The sequence below is a fragment of the Chiloscyllium punctatum genome, chromosome 27 (assembly GCF_047496795.1).
Source record: "Chiloscyllium punctatum isolate Juve2018m chromosome 27, sChiPun1.3, whole genome shotgun sequence".
In the NCBI taxonomy this organism is placed as follows: domain Eukaryota; kingdom Metazoa; phylum Chordata; class Chondrichthyes; order Orectolobiformes; family Hemiscylliidae; genus Chiloscyllium; species Chiloscyllium punctatum.
Window position 1 is genome coordinate 3,530,931 of NC_092765.1, and position 26,021 is coordinate 3,556,951.

The following is a 26,021-nucleotide window of genomic DNA, read 5'->3' on the forward strand; positions in this document are numbered from 1 at the left end:
GAGTGAATGTGTTAAAGGGCTGAATGGGGAAAGAGGTGAATGTGTTAAAGGGGAGAATTAGGGAAAGAGTTGAATGTGTTAAAGGAGTGAATGTGTTAAAGGGCTGAATGGGGAAAGAGGTGAATGTGTTAAAGGGGTGAATGGGGGAAGAGGTGAATGGGTGGAAGGTATGCTTCAGCTTCTACCAGTTTATCAATCTCCAGCAATTGATGAGTTTTGCTTCTTTTGTCCCTAAACTAGGAAGAGCAGGTCTCTGTTACATTACTTCAGCTGTATTGCTGAACAAAGACACATTTAACTGAAGCTTTCTGTGTTGTACTAAACAGGACAATTTGCAAGAAATGCCAAAGTAAAGTTGGGAAACTTTTTATACCACATCAAAGAGAGTGTTAATATGTTGGCAAGTGTTCTCTGATCGGTGGAAGCATTCCCATGGAGAAAGCACTTTCTCAGGGTAAGTATCAAGGTCAACTGATACACAAAGGGTAGCTCCAGTCCCAAGAACTCACATCTGTGCAATATGGGAACTCCAGGATGCTTTCCGACTCCTGGATAGCCAATTGGAAATCAACAGCCTGAGGTCCAGTGTTAAAACGGTGAGCAGTGGTTGACCCTATGAAGGGCATTGGGAAGCTGAGAGCTATGTGGATGGTTATGGAGGTGACTCTGTAACTTAAAAGAGTACGGGGAGTGAGGGACAGCTGAATACCAGACAGTTGAGAAAGATCAGGCAAATGGTACAGAAGATACTGAGTGCATGGACTCTCCAAACAATAATCAGTTCAGAATACTGAGGAGAGGGATGGTTAATTAGGGAAGGGCATGATTCCATGGGATGTTCAGCTGCACAAGGAGCTACAAAGAAATCTGGAAGAGTCATTGCGATAAAAGTTTCAATCGTTAGGGAAATAGATTAGTGGGCCTGCAGCTGCAGACGTGACTCTAGGCTAGTGTATTGGTTCCCTGATGCCAAGTCAAGCATGTCACTGAGTGACTGTGGAGTATCCTGAAGGCAGAGGATGAACTGTCAGTGGTTGTGAAATAGGGCTGAGGTTCTGCAGTCAGAAGATTGAGAATTAGGTAGAAAATTAGTAAGCTGGACCTCAAAAGTAGTATTCTCCAGATTACTTCCAATGGCTAAAGGGAAGATTTCAGACCCTTGGGCCATTGGGACTGATTCTGGAGCACATGAGACCTGGGTGTGCTGGACAGGTCAGAAATGAACATTTTGATGTTGACTGAGGGGTGGACACTTGTCCAGACACAGGTGCAAACTCCCAGGCTCACCTTTAAGATATTGCCATGAGGTCCTTTATGGGGTCCACCTGAGAGGGCAGTTTTACACCTTATTCAACAATTCTAACAATGTAGCACTCCTTCTGTCCTGCATTGGAGTGTCAGTGTATGCCAAGCTTTAAGAACTCTAATGCCAAGGAGGTTAGATGGAGAGCTGGAGTGTGGTGCCTAATGAAGCCAATTGCGCAGGTTCAATGCCTGTGCTGGCTGAGGTAGTTCTTGGATCTTACCTTTTAGTGCTATTGTTGTATAAACAATGATGAGTAACCCTCAAACAGCAGCACATTACAGGGATGATGATATTACTTTCAATTTTTAACAACAGAAGAGAAACCTTATAACAACAGAAAATAACTTACACGGGTTTCTTTTTTGATGGCTCAGTTTCTTTAGATTCTGCAACTCTGCAAAAAAAAGTTTTAAATCCTTACACTTAAAAGTATTAAGGTAGGTTAGCTTGTTTTTCATAAGATTGGAGATAATAGTTTACCTTCATCTGTTAGAGTATGACTAGATGAAACTCCATCAGTTCCGGTTACAATGACAGAGTAAGTACCCACATCCTCTTCTGCAGGATCAATCAAGATCAGTTTAGATCTAGAAAAAGAGATTTCAGTTCACATTTCTCACCATCACTGTAAGGCAGTCTGTTAAGACAATTTTCTCTTTTTAGCGTGAGATTTAAACCAAATTTTCCCTTTGAATTTCTTCTCGTTAGGACAGTAAATGAATGGAACTTAGACACTTCTAACAAACGTTTTTATTCTGAGTATAGAGACCATTACCCAGTGATCCAGACAACGCTGGGAAATAATTTCAAAACTTAATCCCCATTTTTCTTTCCTCATCATTTTGTTTTCTTTTCTTGTGCAAAAAGTTATTTTAAACCAAAAGGAATGTTCACACTTTAACATGAATGCTGCAAATATGAGGAAGTTGGAAATGGATAATTAAAGGAGGAGGTGATTGCAAAGTGGAAAATAAAACTATTGGAGCTGAAGATTTCCTTTTCAGTTTGCCAAAATGTGAGAATAATTATCATTAGCATTTTTTAGTAAAAGTTTCTAATCCTGGATTGAGAATAGAGCAGGCATAATTTATCACCCATTCAAGTATCCATCCCCCACCAGGTGATCTGAGGTCAAGACTGTGGTAATAATGAGAGCGATGTAATTGCTGCATTGCAAATCGGGATCTATCTTGTTGCTCGTTGTTCATTTTGAGACTGAAATTCCAGAATGTTCCAGATTCTTACGTGTCTCCAGTTGTTTCAATCAGCACTCTCTCAGGGCTTGATATTTCTTCATAATCCTTGCACCAAATAAACTTTGATGTATCAACAGCCTCAGGGGTCTGCAAAGCCAGGAAAATATTCCCATCTTCATCGACACCCACATCAATCTCTGTGGTGCCTGTGGAAGTTAACAGATCTGCCTCATTTCATGTTTATATATAAGTTCCACTGATTCATTTATTAAATTCCATCAATAGCAAATAAAAGTGTATTACATGGTGATTTACAATTTAGCCTGGCGTGTTATTCTTGTAAATATGTGGATTAATACTAGCCTTGTTCCAGTAACAAGCTGGCTACACAGGGTTGCAACAATCTTTCAATTATGTGGCTCAGAATACCAATTTCTTTTATTCCAAATGAATAAATGCTAAAATTCTCATGATAGTTTTTCTGAAAACTTTAGGAGTAATCTCAATTGAAAGAAAAGTTTGCATTTGCGTAGTACCTTGCCACAGGACATCAAGTAGCACTTTACAGTTAATGATGTACTTTTGAAGTGTATTCACTGTCGTAATGTAGGAAATGCAATAACCAATTTATGTACATCAAGATCCCATCCCATATGGTGATAATGTCAAGATAATCTGATTTTGTGGTGTTGATTGAGGGATTAATATAATTAAACTCAAGAAGGTTCAGAAAAGATTTGCCAGGATATTGCCAGGTTTGAGTTATTAAAAACAGGCTGGATAGGCTGGGACTTTGTTCACTGGAGCATAGGAGATTGAGGGGCGACCTTGTAAAAGTTTATAAAATCGTGAGGAGCATAGATAGGGTGAACAGCAAAGGTCTTTTCTCTACGGTAAGAGAGTTCAAAACTAGGAGGCACATTTTTAAGGTGAGAGGAAAAAGATTTGAAAAGGACCTGAGAGACAATGTTTTTCCACAGCATGGAATAAACTGCCAGAGAACATGGTGGATACAGGCACAATTACATAGTTTAAAAGACTTTTGGACAAGTACATGAAGAGGGAAGATTTGTAGGGACATTGGCCAAGTGCAGGGAAGCGGGACTAATTTGGTTTGGGAACATGGTTGGCGTGGAATAGTTGCAACAAAGGGTCTGTTTCCATGCTGCATGAATCTATGACATTGTAGCTCTATGACACAAGGAAGAACTCCACAGGTCTTTTTACAACAGCACCATTGGATCAATTATATTCACTTAAAAGGGCAGGCAAGGCCTCAGTTTAATAACAACAACAACAACTTATATTTATATAAAACTATTAATATAATAAAATGTCCTAAAGCATTTCATTGGAGCATTATATGACACTAAGTCATGTAGAATACATCACAGCAGGTGACTGGAAACTTGGTCAAAGAGACAGGTTTCAAGGTGCATCTTAAAGGAGGAAAGTGAAACAGAGTCAGTGAAATTTAGGAAGGCAATTTCAGAGCCAGCAGCCAAAGGTACAACAACCAATGTTGGAGAAATCAACAGCTTTGCATCTTGGTTAACAAAACAGGCTTCAACGGAAATTAGTTTCTCTGGATATTCAGAAAGACACTGTACCTGGTCTAGTTTCTGTAAGAACAGGGTCAGATGGCAATGAGGGTAATCCAATTCCAGCTGAATTTAATGCCAACACACGGAAGGTGTAGGTTTTGCCTTTTTCCAAGTCAGAAATCTGATAAAATCAAATACAAACATGTGAGTCACATAAATTGCACTTTACATCCATTGGTAGAATCGGGAAAACTATTTCAACTGCTGAGGAGTCTTGGACTCTGGGTCATCATCTCCAACCTTCAGCCAGAACAGTCAGAGGTGAAATTAGGAAACACACATAGAGGGTACAAGTTTGTAACTCACTTCTGGCTTTGGCAATCATTGTGAGATCGATTATTAATTTTAAAATTTGTGGCTGGTAGTTTTTGTTGATCAAGTTAAGGGTGTGGGCAAAGTAGGATAGGTCTCAGAACTGCTATGGTCGAATTGAAATATGGAAAAGGCTTGAAGGCTCACTTCCTTGGAGTGACCTATATTATCCTTTCTGCACAGATCCCAGGGTTCCTGGGAGATCTATCATACTCCCCATATACAAGTCTGCAAAGTCCTACGGTACTGTTCATTCATTAGAGAGAGAAAAATGACCAGTTTTAAGTTCAACCTGTGAGCCCGCACTCCTCAGACAAGGGCTAACATTGAGAATGTGGGACCCTCAATGGGAACCTCAGGTAGGGCTGGAAGTTAGCCCACACTGCTGGTGTCAGGCAGCATCACAAAGCAGCTGTCCAGTTAACTGAGCTAACCAACTGCCCATATCAAAGCTCAGTCACTGGACAGCTGCTGCAAAATCAGCTGGAAAACGAGGTTTAAAATATATTTTAAAAGGGATTGCAAAACATATTTCATTTGTGATATTGCTGCAATCCCAGCACCAACAGAAGAATTTTTTTTGTGAAAATTTATGACAGAATAACTGACACAGAAGTAATCAGCCCCAAAGCTAAAATGAAGCAGAGCACTTGACAGTGACATATAAAATCTCAGCATGCAGAAAAACCTGCTCTGAAGGTCTTGGAACTGAGTATTCCAAATTCCAAAGCAGCTGTCATATTTATCTTTACTACTAAGCACAAGTGCACACTTGCAAAGAAATAACATTAGACTTTAAAACTGGAAATGCAGTAAATTAGTCTTTTCTTTTTTATGCTGTAATTGCATCTAGACCCGTCAGTCCTTGCTTAGACTGGAGGCTTGTGGATGAGGATTATTTCTCGTAAGTAGATCATATTCTCCCTCAGGTTTCCCTCCTGGCTAATTTCCTCCTTAACATACTCAGTGATTGGGGCACAGACTGCATACAGTCAAATCAGATGTTATTCCAAGCTGTTTGCCTGTTCCACTCCTCTGGAAGTGAAACAGTGACCTTCTTAGCCAACTCTCCACTGTAATCAAATTCTCTCTGTTGTCTGAAATGCTGCCAAAAGCAGCAGATTCGATTCAGTGAAAGTGAATGAATCCTAATCAGCAGCAGGAAACCAGGCTGACGTTGGGAGGGTGGGATACTCTTTAAAATGCTCACCAAAGTCACAAGGAACCTGTTCACGTGAAAAATTAACAGATATAAAATGTTGGTCACAATCCTGAAATGGTGAGTTAGAAGCTTTGTGATATCATCTTGTATAATCTTAAAGCAACCCAGGCAGGCCAGGAGACTCAAATTTATTGTATTACCATTCAACATGAACCCCATAGATAAGCAACAAAACTCCCTATACCAGCTCTGCCCAATGTCCCTTAATACCACCAGACAGTAAGAAAATGATCAGTCTCAGATTTAAATTCAACGATTGATCAAACATCAATGGTCATTTGTGAAAGAAAATTCCAAATGTTCACCTCCCTTTCTGAGAAGAAATGTCTCCTAACTTTACTCCTGATCTGGGTCTCACACCCAAACTCTGCCTGCTGGACCTAGACTCATCAACCAACAGAAACAGCGTCCCCAAATTGACTCAATTTATTCTCCTTACAAATCGGACAAGTTATAGGAGTCCTGAATACTTTGGGCCTTCCATTCCTTGCCCGACTTTACATATTTATTATTCCTTTCCTGCACAGCTGTGCACCATAATCTTTTCCTGAGTAAGAGGGCAGTTAATTTTTCTCATTAACATTTTTCAAAAACACTGATTTATGTTGCATTAATGTTAGTGAAACTTATTAACAGAAGACTCCCTGTTCCTCAGTCTCTGCTCTGGCATTCAACCAACAGTTAACATTACGTGTGACAGTATGTGCAACAGTGTGTGTGACACCGTTCTGAGAATGAGTTAGAACATAGAACAGTACAGCACAGTACAGGCACCTTTGGCCCTTGATGTTGTGCTGGCCTTTTATCCTCCTCTAAGATCAGACTAACCTACACACCTTTCATTGTACTATCTTCCATGTGCTTATCCAAGAGTCGCATAAATGTCCCTAATGTCTCTGACTCTACTCCCACCGCTGGCAGTGCATTCCACACACCCACCACTCTGTGTAAAGAACCTACCTCTGATATCTCCCCTAACCCTTTCTCCAATTACTTTAAAATTATGCCCCCTCATGATAGCCATTTCCACCCTGGGAAAAGCTCTTTGGCTATCCACTCTATCTATGCCTCTCATCATCTTGTACACCTCTATCAAGTTGCTCTCACCCTCCTTCACTCCATTGAGAAAAGCTCTAGCTCCCCCAACCTTTCTTCATAAGACATGCCCTCCAGTCCAGGCAGCATCCTGGTAAATCTCCTCTGTATCCTGTGTAAAGCTTCCACATCCTTTCTGTAATGAGGCAACCAGAACTGAACACAATACTCCAAGTGTTATCTGAGTCTCTATTCTACCACAGGGAAAATCACCTGACCTTCTCCTCTTTTCAGTTGATGAGACTGACATCTTAACATCCCATGGAACTGCTGAGGTTAAAATCCTGTGAATGTTATGGAGTCTCTTGAACAGAAAATGGCACCAGACTCATCTCATTCGCATTGCTGGAGTAACACTGTGGCACTGAGAAGTCCCTCTGTTTAATAAGGAACAGACTCAGAAGATCATTTACCAACCCTCATGTGTGCTTTCGGCGTTGGCTCTTTATTGAAGGTTTTCCACTCTTCTGAATCAGCTTCACACATCTGCACAATGTATCCAGTGACAGGGCCTGCCCCGGTGTATACTGGAGGCTGCCACAGAAGCATGAGCGAGGAGCTGCGTACTTCAGCAAATACCACATCGAAAGGTGGCCCTGTGGAAACAAGCTGCAAACTCACTTTGAACTTTCAAAAGCAATTTAACGATCACAAACAGGATGGCATGTGCAACTCAGGCAAGAAGAAGAGGTGCTTCCACTTTGATAAACCACATTCATTTTATATCATTCATGTAAATTTAACCAAGAGTCTCACATGTAACAGTGCTGGATATAGAAATGTAGAAACATAGGAAACAGGTACAGGAATAGGCCATTTGGCCCTTCAAGCCTGCATTACCATTTAATACAATCATGGCTGATCATGCAATCTCAGAATTCCATCCCCACCCTCTCCCCATACTCCTTGATTCCTTTAACCACAAGAGCCACATCCAGCTCCCTCTTGAACGTATCTAATGAACTGGTCCCATCAGCTTCCCGCTGGAGAGAATTCCACAGGTTCACAACTCTGAGTGAAGAAATTCTTCCTCATCTCAATCCTGAATGGTTTACCCCTTATTCTCAGACTGTGACTCCGAGTTCTGGACTTTTCCAACATTTGGGAACATTATTCCCATATCTAGCCTGACCAGTCCCATCAGAATTTTATATGTTTCTGCAAGATACCCCCCTCATTCTTCCAAATTCCAGTGAGTACAAGCCCAGTCGATTCAATCTTTCCTCATATGTCAGTCCTGCCATCCCAGGAATCAGTCTGGTGAACCTCCGCTGGGCTCCGTCAATAGCAGGAATGTCCTTCCTCAGACTAGGAGACCAAAACCGCCCACAATACTCAAGGTGTGACCTCACCAAGGCCCTGTATAACTGCAATTGGACTTCCCTCCTCCGATACTCAAATCCTGTCGCTGTGAAGGAGGGCATGCTATTAGCTTTCGTCACTGTCTATTCTAGACTTCAACATGCATTAGGGAGCACGAAAGGGAAAAGTGAGCACATGCCCAATTAGATTGCACTTAGGATAAAGTATGAAGTGATAAAACAATAAAACCATAAGTAATAGGAATTGGAGTCTTGATGGGATCATAGTTCATCCAACATTTCTCAGTTTCACTTTTCTGACTTTCCTCATAACTCTTCATTGCCCGACTCAACATGAATCTATCTATAATGACTTTAAATATACACAAGGTCTCTGCCCTCACAGCTCTCTTTGGAAAGGAATTCCAAAGACTCATGGTCCTCAGAGAAGAAATTCCTCCTCATCTCAGTCTTAAACTGGTGCCCCTTTATTCTGAGACTGTATCCCCAGTTCTAAGCTCTCCCAGGAGGGGAAACCTCCTCTCACCATTTACCCTGTTAAGCCCCTTTCAGAATCCTGCATGTTTCGAGGGGATCACCTCTCATCCTTCTAAACTCAAGTGAGTAGAGTCCCAACCGGTTTAACCTTAGCTCACAAGTCAAACCTCCCACAATGGGACCATCCAAGTGAACTTTAGTAAGGCATTTGATAAGGTTCCCCATGGTAGGCTTATGCGGAAAGTCAGGAGGCATGGGATAATGGGAAATTTGGCCAATTGGATAGAAAACTGGCTAACCGGTCGAAGTCAGAGAGTGGTGGTAGATGGTAAATATTCAGCATGGAGTCCAGTTACAAGTGGAGTTCCGCAGGGATCAGTTCTGGGTCCTCTGCTGTTTGTAATTTTTATTAATGACTTAGAGGAGGGAGTCGAAGGGTGGGTCAGTAAATTTGCAGATGATACAAAGATTGGTGGAGTTGTGGATAGTGAGGAAGGCTGTTGTCGGCTGCAGAGGGACTTAGATAGGATGCAGAGCTGGGCTGAGGAGTGGCAGATGGAGTTCAACCCTGCCAAGTGTGAGGTTGTCCATTTTGGAAGAACAAATAAGAATGCGGAATACAGGGTTAATGGTAGGGTTCTTGGTCAGGTGGAGGAACAGAGGGATCTTGGGGTCTATGTACATAGATCTTTGAAGGTTGCCACTCAGGTGGATAGAGTTTGTAAGAAGGCCTATGGAGTATTATCGTTCATTAGCAGAGGGATTGAATTCAAGAGTCGTGAGGTGATGTTGCAGCTGTACAGGACTTTGATTAGGCCACATTTGGAGTACTGTGTGCAGTTCTGGTCGCCTCACTTTAGGAAAGATGTGGAAGCTTTGGAGAGGGTGCAGAGAAGATTTACCAGGATGTTGCCTAGAATGGAGAGTAGGTCGTACGAGGATAGGTTGAGAGTTCTCGGCCTTTTCTCGTTGGAACGGCGAAGGATGAGGGGTGACTTGATCGAGGTTTATAAGATGATCAGAGGAATAGATAGAGTAGACAGTCAGAAACTTTTTCCCCGGGTACAACAGAGTGTTACAAGGGGACATAAATTTAAGGTGAAGGGTGGAAGGTATAGGGGAGATGTCAGGGGTGGGTTCTTTACCCAGAGAGTGGTGGGGGCATGGAATGCGCTGCCCGAGGGAGTGGTAGAGTCAGATTCATTGGCGACCTTTAAGCGGCATTTGGATAGGTACATGGATGGGTGCTTAATCTAGGATAGAAGTTCGGCACAACATCGTGGGCCGAAGGGCCTGTTCTGTGCTGTATTGTTCTATGTTCTATGTTCTAACTTTCTTGGAACAGCCTCCTAAAATTATTAAGGATTATTGAAATAGTATTAAAATACTGCTGAAATAATCTTACATTATTTTTCTTATCTTCACTCACTTCTTTGTGAGGTGTATGAATCAATGCAGGATTAATCAATGCTAATTAATGATTTTAACTTGTTCATTGCTTCTGATGCTGTTACTATCGAAGACCAGCTGATGGGGTGGTGAGTACAATGTGGAGGTAGAGCTTTCTGGGCTACTTATTGCATCAGCATTCTATTTTTTGAAGTTTAGCTTAAAAAGAGAGACAGCAACTCACCAGGTTCTGGCATAGTCCACTCTTCACATTTAAATTGGTTACTGGCTTCAGACGGTTGCCCAACACCAGCCCAGTTCATTGCAAAGGCACGGAATTGATAGAAAGAACCTTCTGTTAAGTTTTGGATCTTCAGAGGAGAGAATATCAAATGTTAATCTCGCAGGCATGCTGCAGTGCTCAATATCAAGTTCAATAATTTTAGGGCCTGAGCTCCCCATATCCCTAGCCCCCTGCCACGTACACCAGGCCTTGCTACCAGATAGTCTGCCATTACACACTACCTATTGTCAGTCACTAACAATCTCCATTAACAGCTGTTCACCCACTCAGCCATTCCTTTGTCTGGGGTTTAGATCAGAGTGGTGCTGGAAAAACACAGCAGGTCAGGCAGCATCCGAGGACCAGGAAAATCGACATTTCAGACAAAAGCCCTTCATCATCATCTATTCCTGATGAAGGGCTTTTGCCCGAAACGTCGATTTTCCTGCTCCACGGATGCTGCCTGACCTGCTGTGCTTTTCCAGCGCCACTCTGACCTAAACTCTGGTTTCCGGCATCTGCAGTCCTCACTTTTGCCTAGTTGCTTTTAAATTTACTGCGAATTCTCTTGCAAGGATGCCTACCTTGAAGAAGCTCTCCTCCTCTCTCTACAAGAATCTCAGTGAGTCTCTCTCTCACTGCAACCCCCAGGTCATCCCTTCTACCCTGAATCTCTTCAACCATGTACTGAAACAGACTTGTACCACAGCCACATTTGCTTCCTCAGTGCCTGCCTCCGTAACCAACTGATCCCACATGGACTCCAGACTACATTCAACCCAACACAGTTTGGAACCGAACTTCTCTATTCCTGATGAAGGGCTTTTGCCTGAAACATCAATTCTCCTGCTCCTTGGATGCTGCCTGACTTGCTGTGCTTTTTCAGCACCATTCTGATCTAAATGCTGGTTTCCAGATCTGCAGTCCTCACTTTTGCCTAGTTGATTCGCTCCTTTGCCTGTCCAACTGTTTTTCTCTCTCTCTTTGGGCTCTATCCCCACTTATTGCTTACTCCCTAACATCCCCATACCCACCAGCCTACCTTCTGCATATAAATTGACATTTTCCTAGCTGCCATCAGTTCTGACTAAGGGTCATCGAACCGAAAATGTTAACTCGGATTTCTCTTCACAGATGTTGCCAGACATGCTGATCTTTTCTAACAATTTCTACTTTTGTTGATAATCTCAGCAGGTCTGACAGCATCTGTGAAGAGAAATCAGAGTAAATGTTTTGGCTCTGGAGATCCTTCCCCAGGACAGTTTTTATCAAGTGTTATAGAGTCAGCGAGTCAGAGGTGTACAGCATGGAAACAGACCCTTCGGACCAACCCGTCCATGCTGAACAGATATCCCAACTCAATCTAGACAGGTATTGCACGCACTATTCCAGCAGTGGCCTAACCAATGTCCTGTATAGCTGCGACATGACCTCTCAACTCCTGTACTCAATACTCCGACCAATAAAGGAAAGCATACAAAACACCTTCTCCACTATCCTATCTACCTGTGACTCCACTTTCAAGGAGCTATGAACCTGCACTCCAAGGTCTCTTTGTTCAGCAACACTCCCTAGTACCTCACCATTAAGTGTATTAGTCCTGTTAAGATTTGCTTTCCCAAAATGCAGCACCTCACATTTATCTAAATTAAACTCCATCTGCCACTTCTCAGCCCATTGGCCCATCTGGTCAAGATCCCATTGAAATCTGAGGTAACTTTTGCTGTCCACTACACCTCCAATTGTGGTGTCATCTGCAAACTTACTAACTATACCTCTTATGCTCACATCCAAATCATTTATATAAATGATGAAAAGTAGTGGACCCAGCACTGATCCTTGTGACACTCCACTGGTCACAGGCCTCCAGTCTGAAAAACAACCCTCCACCACCACCCTCTGTCTTCTACCTTTGAGCCAGTTCTGTATCCAAATGGCGAGTTCATTATTCTGTGGTACAAATTCAGGCAATTACTCTGGAATGAAGACTGTTCAAACTGAAGTGATTTTTAATTTTAAGGTTGATAGAATTACCCTTTAATTTTAATTAGGTATGCAAAGAAGGAAAGAATCATGGAGCTGATCTTTATTACATCATTACAAATTCCTCCATCAATTCACTGCCATTTTCATCATTCTGGTCTACACAGATAACATACAATGAAGGATTGTCCCAGTATTTCTCACTTGAGCTCTTTTATAGAAGTCCTTGTGACCATCTGTCCATCTTAGATTGAAAGTGTCTGAACTTAGCTTTGCCCCGGCTGTGGGTTTCTGAGCAGAGTTTAGAAACTTTATCTCTTTTAGTAAACTCCCCATTTCACGGTGTGGGTTATCACTGCATCATATGGACGCCTTTGTGAAGCTGAAGGAAGGGTTTCACTCCTTAATGAGGAACAAACCACATGCATTCAAGTGTTTAAATGTATGTTTAGTCGGTGCATTTTACTGGATCAATCACAGTTCACTTCTCATTTAATATCGCTGTTAATGTTAATCCATTTTATTGAAATCACTATCTTGGGAAAAGTGTAGAAACTAGTCAGAAATGCCCAGCCATCACATATTTATTTATCTCATTTTGATAAAACAAGGACATGAAATAAATTGAGTTTATACCTATAGCCTCATAATATCTAACATACCTTGTAGAGTTTTGTTTTGATAGGTTTAATATTAACTTCATGCCACTCAGCATCTACCGCATCACAGAAATCCAGGAAATAGCCTAAAATCTCTGGTCCAATTGGAAATCTCGGTTCCTTCCAACCGATAACCATTTCATTCTTTCCAGAGTACAGCTGTGTCAGGCCATAAGGAGCTGATGGAAGAACTTCACAAGAAAATAAATACATTAGACAGAAGCACAGCAAAGATGATTAATATTTCCAATGGAATCCCCTGCTGTACTAGTGATTCTATCTGACAATGTGCTGCTCTTCAAGGGAGTTATTCAATCTGCTCCTGCTACAACCTCCATTGCTCTGCTAAACCAAAATCCAGCCTGCTTCTCAGTAAAGTCTTGCTTTCCTATAACTTACCGGAAACTATCCTTCATGATTTGCGTTCATAAGTCTGCTAGTTTAGTTATCCAATACCAAATCAAATATTCCTCACTTCTCTTCTACACCTCTGAGCTACATTAATACACAATATTTTCTTTTTGCCTTCTTCTTTCCAATGAAAAGTCCCATGAACTTTGAATCGACCCTCTTATTTTATTCTCTAGTTGCCTAATAAGCCAGTAGCTGTTCTGTACCTTGTCCAAATAAGTCTTATTTATCCCGTAGTGTAGCTTTCAGAACAGCACAAACTACTTTAGTTGTATTCTCAACAATGTTGCCTGATAATCTTTGATCTGTGCAATTTTGAAACTCAGGGCTCGGTCCTGAAGGCTGTAAGATCTGGGAAATGAGATGCTGTTCTTCCAGCTTGTATTGAGCCTTGTTCGAACACTGTGGCTCAGACAGAGACAGAACGGTTAGCAGGGGAGCATGGTGTTATGATGACATGGCAGGCAACTGGAAGCTTGAGATAATTTTTACGTACAGAGTGGAGATGTTCCGCAAAGTGATTGCCCAGTCTGTATTTCGTTTCACCAATGTAGAGGAGACGGCATGAGAAGTGAATGCAGTTGACTAATTCCATCCATAACATTGTTTTGAACAATTTCAGAGGATGGACACCTTCCTCCATGTTTGTTACACACTCAACACCCCCAAGTCTCATTCTGGGGTGCTCCCAGCATATCCAACGCATTTCCAATTAATCACATTTCCTGTTAGCACCCATTCAGCATTTATCTCTCTCTTGGCTTCTCATCAGCAAGCCTTTTATCTGCTTCTCTCTCTGGAAACTGTCTGCATCTATTCCTCTCACTCCTTCCCCCCCTCCCACCTCCCCCCATTCCCTATCATCAATATAAATACCATCTTTTCAGTTCTGATGAAGAGCCGCTGGACTTGAAATGTTAATCCTGTTTCTCTCCCAACAGATGCTGCCAAACCTGCTGAGATTCTCCAGCAATTTCTGTTTTTGTTCCAGACTTCTTTGATTTGTTTATTGCTAACAATCCGATCTCCACTCGCTCAGAGCGTCTCCACTAGGGGATCAATGACAATCATAACAACAAGTAGGATTCCTCCATGCTCCTCTACTTCAGTGGCTTTGTATCACATGTGGACTTGGGAAGTTCCGGTAAACTTGAGGAGCTGCACAAATTGTTGTTGTAGGTGTTCAAACTCAGCGCCTTCTGGCTCAGTGGTGGGAATGCTAACACTAAGCCAAAGGCTTGCTTCAACAATGGGGCTTAGAGAGCGGACAGGGTAGTGCAGGGGTGGGGCAGCATGGTGGCTCAGTGGTTAGCACTGCTGCCTCACAGCACCAGGGTCCCCGGTTCGATTCCAGCTTTGGGCAACTGTCTGTGTGGAGTTTGCACATTCTCCCCGTGTCTGCATGGGTTTCCTCCCACAGTCCAAAGATGTGCAGGTCAGGTGATTGGCCCGTAGTAGGTGCATTAGTCAGGGGTAAATGTAGGGGAATGGGTCTGGGTCGGTTGCTCTTTGGAGGGTTGGTGTGGACTTGTTGGGCCGAAGGGCCTGTTTCCACACTGTTGGGAATCTAATCTAACCTAATTTAATAATGGCTTGCCAGTTGTTCTTGCATTTGTTTAGAATCATAGAGTCATAGAGATGTACAGCATGGAAACTGACCCTTCAGTCCAACCCATCCATGCCGAGCAGATATCCCAATGCAATCTAGTCCCACCTGCCAGCACCCGACCCATATCTCTCCAAACCCTTCCTATTCCTATACCCATCCAGATGACTCTTAAATGTTGCAATTGTACCAGTCTTCACCACATCCTCTGGCAGCTCATTCCATACACGGCCACCCTCTGTGTGAAAAAGTTGCCCCGTAGGTCTCTTTTATATCTTTCCCCTCTCACTCTAAACCTATACCCTCTAGTTCTGGACTCCCCGATCCCAGGGAATAGACTTTGCCTATTTACCCGAGCCATGCCCCTCATAATTTTGCAAACCTCTATAAGACCACCCCTCAGCCTCTGATGCTCCAGGGAAAACAGCCCCAGTCTGTTCAGCCTCTCCCTATAGCTCAAATCCTCCAACCATGGCAATATCCTTGTAAATCTTTTCTGAACCCTTTCAAGTTTCACAACATCTTTCCAATAGGAAGGAGAAAGTGAGGACTGCAGATGCTGGAGTACCCGAGTTGAAAAATGTGGTGCTGGAAAATTCCTGAAGAAGGGCTTATACCCGAAACGTCAATTCGCCTGCTCCTCGGATGCTGCCTGGCATGCTGCGTTTTTCCAGCACCACATTTTTCAACAATAGGAAGGAGACCAGAATTGCACGCAATATACTAACTGCGGCCAAACCAATGTCCTGTACAGCCACAACATGACCTCTCAACCCCTGTACTCAATATTCTGACCAATGAAGGAAAGTATACCAAACGCCTTCTTCACCATCCTATCTACCTGTGACTCCACATTCAAGGAACTATGAACCTGAACTCCAAGGTCTCTTTGTTCAGCAACACTCTCTAGGACCTTACCATTAAGTGTATAAGTCCTGTTAATACATGTACATCCTGTCCCTCAGGATTCCCTCCAACAGCTTGCCCACCACCGAAGTCAGGCTCACCGGTCTATAGTTCCCGGGCTTGTCCTTACCACCTTTCTTAAACAGTGGCACCACGTTTGCCAACTTTCAGTCTTCCGGCACCTCAACTGTGACTATCGATGATACAAATATCTCAGCAAGAGGTCTAGCAATCACTTCTCTAGCTTCCCAGAGTTCTAGGGTACACCTGATCAAGTTTTGGGGATTTATTCACCTTTACCCGTTTCAAGAGTCTAGCACTTCCTCCTCTGTAATCTGGACATTTTGCAAGATGTCATCATCTATTTCCCTATAGTCTATATCATCCATATCCTTTTCCACAGTAAATATTGATGCAAAATATTCATTTAGTATCTCCCCCATTTCCTGTGGCTCCACACAAAGGCTGCCTTGCTGATCTTTGAGGGGCCCTATTCTCTCCCTAGTTACCCTTTTGTCTTTAATGTATTTGTAAAAACCCCTTGGACTCTCCTTAATTCTATTTGCCAAAACTATCTCATGTCCTGTCTTTGCCCTCCTGATTTCCCTCTTAAGTATACTCTTACTGCCTTTATACTCTTCTAAGGATTCACTCGATCTCTCCTGTCTATACCTGACATATGCTTCCTTCTTTCTTTTAACCAAAACCTCAATTTCTTTAGTCATCCAGCATTCCCTATACCTACCAGCCTTTCCTTTCACCCTGACAGGAATATACTTTCTCTGGATTCTCGTTATCTCATTTCTGAAGGCTTCCCATTTTCCACTGTCCCTTTACCTGCAAACATCTGCCTCCAATCAACTTTCGAAAGTTCTTGCCTAATACCGTCAAAATTGGTCTTTCTCCAATTTAGAACTTCAACTTTTGGATCTGGTCTATCCTTTTCCATCACTATTTTAAATCTAATAGAATTATGGTCACTGGCCCCAAAGTGCTCCCCACTGACACCTCAGTCACCTGCCCTGCCTTATTTCCCAAGAGTAGGTCAAGTTTTGCACCTTTTCTAGTAGGCACATCCACATACTGAATCAGAAAATGGTCTTGTACACACTTTACGAAATTCCTCTCCATCTAAACCCTAAACACTATGGCAGTCCCAGTCTATGTTTGGAAAGTTAAATTCCCCGACCATAATCACCCTATTATTCTTACAGACAGCTGAGACCTCCTTACAACTTTGTTTCTCAATTTCCCTCTGACTATTAGGGGGTCTATAATACAATCCCAATAGGGTTATAATTCCTTTCTTATTTCTCAGTTCCACTCAAATAACTTCCCTGGATGTATTTCTGAGAATATCCTCCCTCAGCACAGCTGTAATGCTATCCCTTATCAAAAATGCCAACTCCTCTCCTCTCTTGCCTCCCTTTCTATCCTTCCTGTAGCATTTGTATCCTGGAACATTAAGCTGCCAGTCCTGCCCATCCCTGAGCCATGTTTTTGTAATTGCTGTGATCATGCCCTGAGTTCACCTGCCTTCCCTGTTAGGTCCCTTGCATTGAAATAAATGCAGTTTAATTTATTAGTCTTACCTTTTCCCTGCCTGCCCTGACTGTTTGACTCGCTTCTGTTCTCAACTGTACCAGTCTCAGATTGATCTCTTTCCTTTCTATCTCCCTGGGTCCCATTCCCCCACCTTACTAGTTTAAATCCTCCCGAGCAGCTCTAGCAAATTTCCCTGCCAGTATATTGGTCCCCTTCCAATTTAGGTGCAATCTGTCCTTCTTGCTCAGGTCACTTCTATCCTAAAAGAGATTCCAATGATCCAAAGATGTGAATCCTTCTCCCATACACTAGCTCCTCAGCCATCCATTCATCTGCTCTATCCTTCTATTCCTGCCCTAACTAGCTCATAGCACCGGGAATTGATATTACTACTCTTGAGGACCTCCTTTTTAAATTCCTGCCTAACTCTCTGTAATCTCCCTTCAGACTCTCAACCTTTTCCCTTCCTATGCCCTTGGTTCCAATGTGGACAATGACCTCTTGCTGACCCCTCTTCCCCATGAGAACATTCTGCACCCTCTCTGAGACATCCTTGATCCTGGGTCCAGGGAAGCAACACATCATTCTGATTTTTCGCTGCTGGCTACAGAAATATCTGTCTGCACCTCGGACTAGAGAATCCCCTAACACAATTGATCTCTTGGAACCCGACATACCCCTTGTTGCATTAGAGCCAGTCTCAATACCAGAAACTTGGCTGTTTGTGCTACGTTCCCCTGAGAATCCATCACCCCCAACATAGCAGCATACCTGTTTCAAATGGGTATATCCATAAAAGAGTCCTGCACTAGGTGCCTACCTCTCTTACCCTTCCTGCAGTTAACCCATCTATGTGACTTATCTGAGACCTCCCCCCCCTTCCTATAACTGCCATCTATCACATACTGTTGCAAATTCCTCATCGCTTCTAACTGTCTCTGCAACTGATTCATTCGATCTGATAAAATTCGTATCCGACAGCATTTATTGCAGATATAATCCACTGTAGCCCTTAAACTCTGTTTAAACTCCCACATCCGACAAGAAGTACAAATCACTCTTAAAAGCCATTTTTGCTCCTTCACAATCTACATACCCAGAAATTAACAGTCTTATTCCTCTACAAACACTACCCCAGGTTAAATTAATAGTTATGACTTATATTTTAAGTTTAATCAAGAGACATATCTCCAAAGAACATAATCAAGAAAGAACCCACTCTACTCACTACTACAGATTCTCTGTAGGCCACACTTAAAACAACAATTAACATATCTGATTCTGTGCTGTGAACTTCGCCCAACAGTTCCTCCAAGATTAGTTGTGAATTTCACTGTTTGTTAATTTTCCCTGATGCACTCCGATGTCCAATGAAACATGAATTCAAACAGCAAAGGCTGTAGCTGTGCAGGTTCTCTCTCTCTCTCTCCTACAATGACCTCACCATGTGCTTCCTTCTTCTGTTCTTCTCCCTTTAAAAACTGCTGTTGTTTTGACTTTTTTTCCAAAGTTCCAAAACAATGCAACATCATATGAAACAGTAATTGCTGCTCCTGCAATTTGAGGAAATCACCTCCAGCACCTAAAATACCTCAAAAAAGGAACAGCTTGTTACAGCCAGAATTGTTTCCCATCCTCCATTTTGTTCCTCTCACGGCTGTAGTCCAGAGTAGATAGACTGACCTGTCTCAAACACGGTCAGGTATACTTCCCATTTTCTTGTCAGTAATGGGTTTTATCATGAACATAACAAGACCTCAGTACTTTTCTCAGAGAACAGTAAAAGAGGGATTTTTTTTTCTTGTTTGTCGATTAATTGCACTAATTAGTTGCTCTGGCAGCAAATCTAAAGGGCAAACCTAGTGGATTCGTTACAAGGCATGAGAATCAAAACATTAGATGGCAGTGCCAGATAAACCTGCATGAAATTGTGCCCAACATTTCTGTTATACAATCATGTATTTCTCTTGAAACAGGTAAATGGCATAAAAGTTACATAAACATTTCAATCCCTTATCTCCTAACAATATGATAGCTTTACACCAATGCTCAGATGCTTTCCACACCATGATCTACACTTTAAAGTGCTTCATAGATTGTATCGAAGACATTATTTTGACAGCTAAACTCTGGAGCTGAAAATTTAAAAGACACTGATTTTCTTACAGAGTTTATTTTAAGAGAAATCTCTTATTTGGCAATACAATCTGTTTGTGGATTTCCAGTGAATGTTGTTTAAAATATCTTAATATCTGAATGCGTAGAATGTGGTTCTGTACTTGGTATTCTAAGCTGAAAGCTATAGCAACTAAAATTGACAAATTCACAAATTATTCACTGGATAACATTTATTTCCAAAATATGGTACTAGAAAGTGTTATAATCCCAGCTGATAGTAATACTGGACAAGTCAAACCCCAGGATAAATCCTGGCTTGATAGATCATGCATTTAATTTTTGCAATGTGCTTTGTGGTGGTCTGTCACAAAGGGCTACTAATATACTTTAAACAAAAGAAGTTTATTACACACTAAAGAAAAAACACGAACAACATTCACTACACAAGAACTAGTTGAAGATCATAATATCATAAATAAAGATTCATCACTTCTACCCTCAGCAACAACCTTACAGATACTCAAACTTCAGTGAAAGGTCATCTTGTTTCCACTTTAGTTTTCATTGTTCAGTTGCAATTGGTTCCTTTTCAGCATTTTCTTACTTCCACCAATGTTATTTATTTACTTAATTTCTCTTCCCAAGACTCTTAAACTGCTAACTCAGCTCAATTATATTTTTACAATGGGTTCCTTGAACTCCTTTTCCAAAGCATTCACTTTTAGGAGCTTTTACATACTTCTAAGCCAGTCAGGACTTCTTTCCTTCTGCTGTTTGGAGACTACTAAACTGCCAGATGCTCTTATTCCTGATGAAGGGCTTTTGCCCGAAACATCGATTTTCCTGCTCCTTGGATGATTCCTGACCTGCTGTGCTTTTCAGCATCACACTCTCAACCAGAATCTCCAGCATCTGCAGTACTCACTTTCACCTAGATGCTCTTATTGACCTTTTCTCTCCAGATGAAAAGTTTCTCTCTCTGAAAGGGGCTTGTGCACTCTGAGCTTTTGGAAATTCAATCTTTCTAAATAATTTGTTCCTGTCTCCCTGTATCATAGGACACCTGTAGCTCAATTATTTTCTCACATCTACCATTGCTTCTAAGCCATTTAACTTATAGGGCAACCTCAACTATCCAAACCACACGGGCGGGTAGCATTTTGTTTGGATAATCAAACGTTCAGATAAACTAATGTTTGGATAATCAAATGTTCGGATAATCGAATGTTTGGATAACACAGTTTATCCAAGCATCGGGACTTTGAGATCATGTTTGGATAACTGGAAATTCAGATAATTGATGTTCAAATAACCGAGGTCATTGTCTATTCATTTTAAAGGGTTTTAAAAACATATTTTATGTGTGTAAATGTCCGATCAGGATCTGTCTGTCCTTGGTTTCCTAAACATTGTGAATGCCTCCTTTTTCTTTTTGACTAAGCTCAGAACTTTTCTTATCATTAAATGTTTCTAGATCTTGTCATCCTTACCCTTGGATTTCATAGGAACATGCTGGTGCTGAATTCTAATCAACTGGCCTTTAAAAGATTATTAGCGATAGATAACATGGCTTTGTGCAGGGAAGGTCATGTCTCAAAAATTTGATTGAGTTTTTTGAGGAAGTGACAAAGATGAGAGCAGGGTGGTAAATGCTGTCTACATGGAATTTAGCAAGGCCTTTGACAAGGTCCCTCATGGCAGGCTGATACAGAAGGTCAAGTCACATGTAATCCACAGTGAGCTAGTAAGCGGATACAGAACTGGCTTAGTCATAGAAGATAGAGAGTAGCAGTGGATGGGTATTTTTTCCACTGGAGATTTGTGACCTGTGGTATACCACAGGGATCAATGCTGGGATCCCTGTTGTTTGCAATATGTATGAATGATTTGGAGAGAATGTAGAAATTAGTAAGTTTGTGGAAGACACAAAGATTGGGCAAGCTGCAGGTAGTGAGGTTTGCCAGAGGATACAGCAGGGTATAGATAAGCTGGAGACTTGGGTGGGGAAATGACGGATGGAGTTTAATCCAGACAAATGTGAGGTGATGCATTTTGGAATGTCTAAAACAGTTAATGGCAAAATCCTTAGTAGCATCAATATCAACATGGACATACAGGTCCATAGTTCCCTGAAAGTGACCAATAAGTGGATAAGGTGGTAAAGGCAGCATTAAACATGCTTGCCCTCATCAGTCAGGACATGGAATATAAAAATTGGCAAGTCATGTTACAGCTGTGTAGAACTTTAGTTTGACCACATTTGGAATGTTCTATACAGTTCTGGTTGTCACACTACCAGAAGGAAGTGGAGTCTTTGGAGAGGGTGCAGAAACTGTTTACCAGGACGTTGCCTGGTTTAGAGGGTCTTAGCTATGGGGTGAGATTGGACAAACCTGGTTAGCTTTCACTTGAGCATCGAAGGCTGACGAGCAACCTGACAGAAGTTTACAAAGTGATGAGAGGCCTGGAGAGAAGGGAGGTCAGGGCCTTTTTCTCAGGGTACAAATGTCATTTACATGGGGATGTAGGTTGAAGGTTAAAGTGGGTACATTAAAGGAAATGTGAGAGGCAGGTTTTTTTTAAACACAGAAAGTGGTGAGTGCCTGGAATGTGCTGCCAGAGGAGCAGTTACAGATGGATACAATATCAGTGTTTAAGAGGTATCTTGGTGAAAAGATGAATACGCAGAGAACAAAGGGATATGGACAGCACAGAGGCAAAAGGTTTTTTGTTCAGAAAGGCATCAAGAAAGGCACAGTCTTGGCGGTGGAAGGGCCTGTTCCTGTGCTGTACTGTTCTTTGTTCTTTTAAAACTATGCATTCCCTTCTTAACATGCACAATATAGAAAAAGCATAGTCATGGTTCAGGGCATGTTAGAACCCAAGCTTCCAAATAATAACAACATATCCGGAACCTTCCACACAATACTCACAGATGGGATTGTTCACCACTATGGGTGTAGATTCAGCAGAATAGTCACTGAGCCCTGCTGGACTGACAGATTTCACTCGAAACACATATTTCTTTCCAGGAGTAAGGCCATGCACTGGAAAACTGGTGGATGATGTAAACAGACACAGATGTAATGAATCTCTGTGGTTTAATTCTGTTCGACACAACCACCGTCATGTCTCTGCTGATAAAACAAGCAATCAGTAGCAATGGAATCAACTAGTTTCTCAGGTTCTTTGCCCCTTTCATTCTCCTCAGAGGGAAGTGGTGATGTGATGGTCTGGTCACTGGACTAGTCATCCAGAACCCCAGGGAACAAAAACAGAAATTGCTGGAAAAGCTCAGCAGGTTTGGCAGCTGTGATGCTCACACCCCAACAACAACAAAATAAATCTCCCCTTACTTTCACTGCTTTATAATATTCCATCCAAGGGTTGGGTGTATCCCTCACTTCTGAATGCACTCAGTGATGATCAGAGTTTGGTCAGGACTAAGACATTTGCAGAAGTCACACTTTGGACCTCACACCGAGAGTTTTGTATGGTGACCAGCATCAGAGTCACCCCCTCTCTGTCCAAATGATTCACACATCAATTGTGGAGTTTGAATTGCAGCCCAAAATGTGATTAGTTGACTGAGCACAGACCAGGAACAGAATATGGCACCAACAGTTCTCTGTGGAGAAGTCATTGTATAGCAAGAAAATTGGAACATAGAACCATCAGAATCACTTGCTTTCACTTATTTCTTATTTATGTGCATCAAGTGTGGGACATCACTGGGACCTGACAGAATAGTTTCAACTCAACAGTACAAGGAAATTTAGACACAATAAGGATTTGTAGCATTCAGTCTTTATGGTGCAATTAGTTTGCACATTTAACTGTTAATTGAAAGGTTGGTGGTTTGAGCTCACTTAGGGATTTTGTGATGTAGCTGCATACCATCTACAAAGTACACCGCAGAAACTCACCAAAGCTCCTTCGATAGCATCTTCCAAAGCCATGACCACTTCCATTTAAAAGGAGAAGGGCAGCAGATATAAGGGAACACCACCCCTGCATGTTCCCTTTCAAATCACTCATCATCTTGACTTGGAAAGATATCACCATCCCCTTCATTGTCACTGGGTTAACATCCACAAAGACCTTCCTTAAGGGCATTTTGGGTCTACCTACAGTTCATGAGCTGCAGCGGTTCAAGAAAGCAGCTCACCCCAACCTTCTCCAGGGCAAATAAGGACGGTCAATAAATGCTGGCCCCAGACAGTGATGCCCCATCCCATCAGTGAATGATTAAAGTCACTGAAGTGGTTTTGGGGGGGGGGGGGGGCGGGGGGGGGTTAATGATTATTTAATTCAATTCTCTTATTAAATACAAAGCATGTTGGGATCTTCTGAAGATTGTGAAAGATGAACACAGAATCTTTTCTATGTTTCACTATTTTACAAAACAAATGACAGAATATGCAGAGATATGAGAAAAAACATTAAATATATATCTGTACATGCTGCTGATAATGGAACAGGTTAAGCAATCATTTTCAGCTACAATTAACTTTCTGAAATATTTCAATCTCCTGGCGAGATAGTGCTCTCACCTTTTTGAGTTGACAGGTTTATTGTTGCAGGTCTCCCAGTTGTTTGTCCCAACCTCACAAGCATAAATATAAAAACCCAAGAGGTCAGTTTCATCTTCAGGCCCTTTCCATTGGACCATCACAGATGTCCTTGTGTTCCTGATGGCAATAACATCATGTGGTGGAGAAAGAGCAGCTGGGTAAAAGAGGGATAACTCACTTTAATAATCATGGCTAATTGCTCAATTTGGTAGTGAAATGTGCAAACATTAATGTACAGTCTCCAGTAAGACCTGGACTTGCTCATGAGTTTGATCATTCTCTCACTTCTGCACCTCATAACCTTCTCTAAAGCTCTGAAGGTGGGTTGCAAACATCCCATGACCCAAAGTCTGATTGAGCTTCAGGAATTTGAAATTGATTGGGCTGCATGAAGAGAGATTAACACATCAATTTTCCCATTTAGCACTAATCACCTCGCCTTTTCCAAACTCCAAGAGGTCAGCCTGATTTAGCCAAGCATGGCAGGATCTCAGCTTGTGCTGACAATGGGCGTGTACTCTGGTGGAGTGCAGAGGAAACTGTGTAAACTTTCAAGAGGCAATAGACAATACTTACTGTCTGAAGTCACTGATCACAAATAGAGATCATTTTTCCTTTTTTCCCTAATACTACAAAAATGCTAAATATATTTTGTACATGGCCAAATAGAGATATGAATGAGGACTGGCAAATAAGAAACCAAACTGCAAAAGGGAAACCCAATTTATACAGCATGAGAGGAGGTTACTGATTGGTTAGGGAGAAAGTGAGGACTGCAGATGCTGGAGATCAGAGCTGAAAATGTGTTGCTGGAAAAGCGCAGCAGGTCAGGCAGCATCCAAGGAGCAGGAGAATCGACGTTTCAGGCATCAGCCCTTCTTCAAGAAGGTTAGACCATGGTTGAGGTGACAATACAATAGAATCTGTTAATTATCAATCTTAGATGATTAACCTTGAACCATGCAGGTAGTTTATGGTTGGTCAGAGATTGATGGGAGGGAGATGATGGGGTAAGGAGGGAATGCACTAAGGTTTAGCAATCTACATATTCTTTGCACGTTTTGAGAAGATTTGTAGTTCAGGTTGAGTTTCTAGATGTAGGTTTGCTCACTTAGCTGGAAACTTCATTTTCAGATGTTTTGTCACATTACTAGGTATCATCATCAGTGAGCCTCCGGATAAAGCATTGGTGGTATGGCCCACTTTCTATTTATGTGTTTAGGTTTCCTTGGGTGGGTGATGTCATTTCCGGTGGTGACATCATTTTCCATGGTGACATCATTTTCTGTTCTTTTTCTCAGGGGGTGGTAAATGGGATCCAACTGGGACAACACATCCATCCTCGGACAAGCCAAACAGAGACATGCATGAAAATTCCTAGAAGCATGACATTCCAATCGGAATGACTTGGATCCAATTTACCACCCCCAGAGAAGAAGAACAGGAAATTACATCACCACAGGAAATGACATTGCCAACCAAAGGAAACCTAAACACATAAATAGAAAGTGGGCCATACCACCAATGCTTTATCCAGAGGCTCACTGATGATGATACCTAGTAATGTGACAAAACATCTGAAAATGAACCTTCCAGCTAAGCGAGCAAACCCACATCCAGAACATAATCCTTTCTTAATGAAAAAAGAAAAATACATACACAAGCAACTTTGTATACAAACAATCCATGTGGTCACTAGTGTCGTTTAGGGAAGCAAATTTGCTGCCCATTCCTGGTCTGACTGCACACCAACTGGAATGGGTTGACTGTTCTTGAATGCCCCTTGAAGTGGCTGAGTAAGGCACTCACTTATCACAAATAACAGCAGAAAATGCTGGAGAAACTCAGCAACTCTGACAGCTTCTGTAGAGAGAGAAACTAAGTTAACATTTTGAGTCCAGTGTGATTCTTGTTCAATACTGAGTTGTGAAGAATTCATTTTGGAGAAGAGTCACATCAGACTCGAAATATTAACTCAATTTTTGTCTCCAAAGATGCTAACCAACCTGCTGA

At 41.9% G+C, this 26,021-nt stretch overlaps 1 protein-coding gene across 3 annotated transcripts in view; it reads right to left on the bottom strand.

Annotated features, from left to right (window-relative positions):
• The window catches only part of myom3 (myomesin 3), a 108,606-nt gene that overhangs the window by 37,701 nt on the left and 44,884 nt on the right, over positions 1–26,021 (bottom strand). For all 3 annotated transcript variants that reach the window (XM_072547942.1, XM_072547940.1, XM_072547941.1), the window contains exons 15-23: positions 23,988–24,162; positions 22,368–22,489; positions 12,852–13,039; positions 10,168–10,294; positions 7,153–7,331; positions 4,113–4,227; positions 2,552–2,708; positions 1,787–1,893; positions 1,656–1,700 (exon numbers count right to left, since the gene is read on the bottom strand). In XM_072547942.1, coding sequence (XP_072404043.1) covers positions 1,656–1,700; positions 1,787–1,893; positions 2,552–2,708; positions 4,113–4,227; positions 7,153–7,331; positions 10,168–10,294; positions 12,852–13,039; positions 22,368–22,489; positions 23,988–24,162 — 1,215 coding nt within the window. The remainder of the gene's footprint in view (positions 1–1,655; positions 1,701–1,786; positions 1,894–2,551; positions 2,709–4,112; positions 4,228–7,152; positions 7,332–10,167; positions 10,295–12,851; positions 13,040–22,367; positions 22,490–23,987; positions 24,163–26,021) is intronic.